The following is a 3473-nucleotide window of genomic DNA, read 5'->3' as shown; positions in this document are numbered from 1 at the left end:
ATATATATATATTAATAGTAAAAAATTCAATTAAATAAAGAAAATAACAATTCTAGGAAGGAAAGTATTTTACTGATAATTTGCTGGAAGGTACAATTGTAACATATTTGTATAATGCACTACTGGTTGTGATATATGTCCGCGCGCGACTCAACTCGAGCGTTGAATGGTAGTGGGGGTAAAGTAACTTTTCAGGAATCGACCTGAAATGCAACTAATTTCGAGCATTATAAATAATTAATTAATTTCAAATTTTTTAAAAGAAAGTGAAACACTGACTATATAAAGGGATGATGGCATTTATTTTATCGATAAAAATGCCTTTTTTGTTCTATATTGTGTAACTAATTGCTTTGTATTATATTTGTATTATTCACAAAACAATTAAATTTTTTTTTCATGATCAAAATACACATGCTATTTGACTCTGGTATATTTTATGTCCAAAACAGGAAAAAATAAAGAAATTACTGATTTTTCTTTATTCCCTTTTACCTCAATATCCAAAAAACAATATCCAATATGCGTTATGCAAGGACCTGTGCTTTCCGTTTTAAGGCCACAGCACAGACTTTTGCATAATGCATAACATATAATGCGTGAAGAGAATCAATCAATAAGAATTCTTTCCTTCCATTTTACAAAAAAAAGGAACTTTGACTGGTTGATTTTTTTATGCACTTATGTGTGTTATGCAAAAGTCTGTGCTGCAATCTTAAAATAAATATCGCATCGCATCTAATCATCTTTACAGCCTTATCCATATCTTATGATATCTAAAACGGGATACACAGACTCTTGTATAATGGATAATACATATGGCATAAGAAATTCAACAGAATTCTTTATTTCATGGAAAGGAAGAAAACGAAGGACTTTGACTTCATTTCCTTATGCATTATGTATTGTGCGTTATGTAAAAGTCTGTGCTGCGGCTTTCTGAGTTACACATAAAGCGCATGACGTATCATTTTATCCTTCTTCATTATTTTGTGAACAACTGAGATAAATAACGTATCATGTACTTCATGCATAGCTCGGAACGCATCCTAAAAGATAACTTTTCCATGGATATCTTTTAATTGTCTTTAAGACTTTTTTACTTTTTTACATATGACTTTTAATAGCATTAGACCCGTCCCCCATTTACCATACATTTCCAAGGAATGTTCTGAAGAACATCCTGAGAAACTGTCCAAACGCTTCTGAGAACATTCGTAAAAACATCTTTGGAAGAGTTCTGTATGAGCTCTGAATTAATTTTTACACGAAACTAAATAAAATTGTATGACTATCAAAATACATCCTATTTATGGGATCCTAATAGAAAGTTTGGTAATTATATATTTTTGATGGTTTAATTTTATTTTGTTGTATTTTCGACAAGTGAAAAGAAGATATCTTTTCATCTTATCGAAAAAAAAAAAAGACATGAAAAAATTATCCATTATTTATTTTAGTTTTTTTCGTTACTTACTTGCGAGCAATATGCGGAACGCCACCAGACGGATGTGGTGGAATTCAATTTCTCATGTAAATGTACAGAATAGAATAAAAGATGCAGCGTTATGAAAAATTTCACGTGCATTCTAATAAATAAAGTATATATTTTTTGAAAGCGAGTCCTCAAAGGGGATTATGATCAGGGCTGGACATATATTTGCGAAGTATTTTTATTTGAAAAAGTATTTATAAGACAATTGTACTTTGTATTATGCATTTCAACGAAGCAGATGCAAATATTTTGTATTTTGTATTTTAAATATGTATTTTATGGCATATAAAAGTATTTTGTATTTTGTATTTTGTATTTCAAATATTAAAATTAACAATCAAAGTTATTTGAATTACAAAATATAAAAAACTTACAATTTTTCAATTTTAAATACAAAATGCGTAATACTTTTATGTGCTCCGCTGAAATACAAATACAAAATATACTATTACAAAAACTGTATTTTAAATAAAAGTATTTAAATATATGTCCTGATTATGATGAAAGAATAATGACTCTTACATACAAGATACGGCAAGCATTGCAGGACTCATAAATGGAATGTATATTGACAGTCATACTATTTCGTGTAAAAATTAATTCAGAAATTTGATGTTACAGAAATCTGTATTGGACGTTATACATATGTGCCAAAATATAAAAGAAGTCTTAAAGACAACTAAAAAATATGTACATACAGAAATTATCTTTTAATTATCACGGAAACATTTATAGACTAGTAATGCGATATTTATCGTCTTTTAGTCCTTTTTTCGATTATATTCTTTCACTAAAAGAGATATCTTTATAACAATTTAGTCATCTTTTAGACAACTTTATTTGTACTGTCTAGAAAAATATGATTTGAGTATACATAATCTATCATTTATGCGATATACAGAATATTGCAAGGCAAGAAATACATAATGTTTTTACTTTAAACTTAAAAATCTATTTTAGCTATACATATCATCAAGTTTGATCGTCATTTTAACACTCCTTTAAAAAGCATTGAAAACAGAAGGAAAGAACTTCAATTATCTAGGATCTATAAGTATTTTTTTGTAACAAAAATTAACATTAATCAGATCATAAATAGTATTTGCAATGGCAGTAAAGTAGTTGTTACTCGCTCTTTCTTCTATTATTGTTAATTCTTAGTTCAATTAACCCGTGGCATTTCTCTAGCATTGCAACCGCGAAGTTCATCGAATGGACTTTAATCAAGGACTTTTAATGGCTTTGGCGAGAATCTTGACTAAGATAATTCTATCGCAATCGTGCCTAGGTCAGGAACCTTGGAATAGTAACAGATGGTGCAGCGATGGTTAAAGGCAATTCGGTTGTGCACTTTCACTGTCGTCTGCAGATAGTAACCTTGCAATTACTACCTCGCCTGTTACTAGAATATCAAGTGTATTCGAGATTGATCACTCGACGTACCGTTAGTCCGGATCTACAATAAATGTCTTAAGCCTTAAGCCATAAAAAATTGACCAATTACAATCAAATGCGAGAAGATTAATTAACTTCATACATTTCTTATGGCTTAAGGCTTAAAAACTTATTGTAGATCTAGACTTATACAATGCAACCGCGAACCTGCTTTCCCCATTCCCCATTCTTCTCTTGAGTATGATTTCAATCTCCATTTTTTACGTAGCGTTATCAAAGGAAATTATGTCTAAGACATCGTAACTCACCCTGATAATGTCGAAGAGAAAATTGCCTGACCCGGTGCTTCCACCTGAACCACCGCCGAAACCAAAGAGGAATCTCTTGTTTCTATTCTCATCTTCCTCCGTCTCAGTTTCATCCAATGGCGTCAACTCTTGTGGCGAACTGTCGCTCGGCACTTCATCCGCGAATTGCACTCGCACCTCGTTGTTCTGTGATTCCGATCCGATCTCATTTACTCGATTCTCTGATTCTGCGTTCACGTCCTGTAAAAAAAATCATTTCCTATGGCTGACAAGAA

At 31.2% G+C, this 3473-nt stretch overlaps 1 protein-coding gene across 2 annotated transcripts in view; it reads right to left on the bottom strand.

The window, feature by feature from the left end:
- Nucleotides 1–3473, bottom strand: part of LOC108692255 — a 31234-nt gene that overhangs the window by 16924 nt on the left and 10837 nt on the right. For both annotated transcript variants that reach the window (XM_018200426.1, XM_018200425.1), the window contains exon 4: nucleotides 3199–3438. In XM_018200426.1, the coding sequence (XP_018055915.1) occupies nucleotides 3199–3438 (240 nt within the window). The remainder of the gene's footprint in view (nucleotides 1–3198; nucleotides 3439–3473) is intronic.

This window comes from Atta colombica, unplaced genomic scaffold (genome assembly GCF_001594045.1).
Source record: "Atta colombica isolate Treedump-2 unplaced genomic scaffold, Acol1.0 scaffold68, whole genome shotgun sequence".
Classification (NCBI taxonomy): domain Eukaryota; kingdom Metazoa; phylum Arthropoda; class Insecta; order Hymenoptera; family Formicidae; genus Atta; species Atta colombica.
The sequence above is the reverse complement of the archived record's forward strand: the minus strand, read 5'-3'. Positions and strand labels throughout refer to the sequence as shown.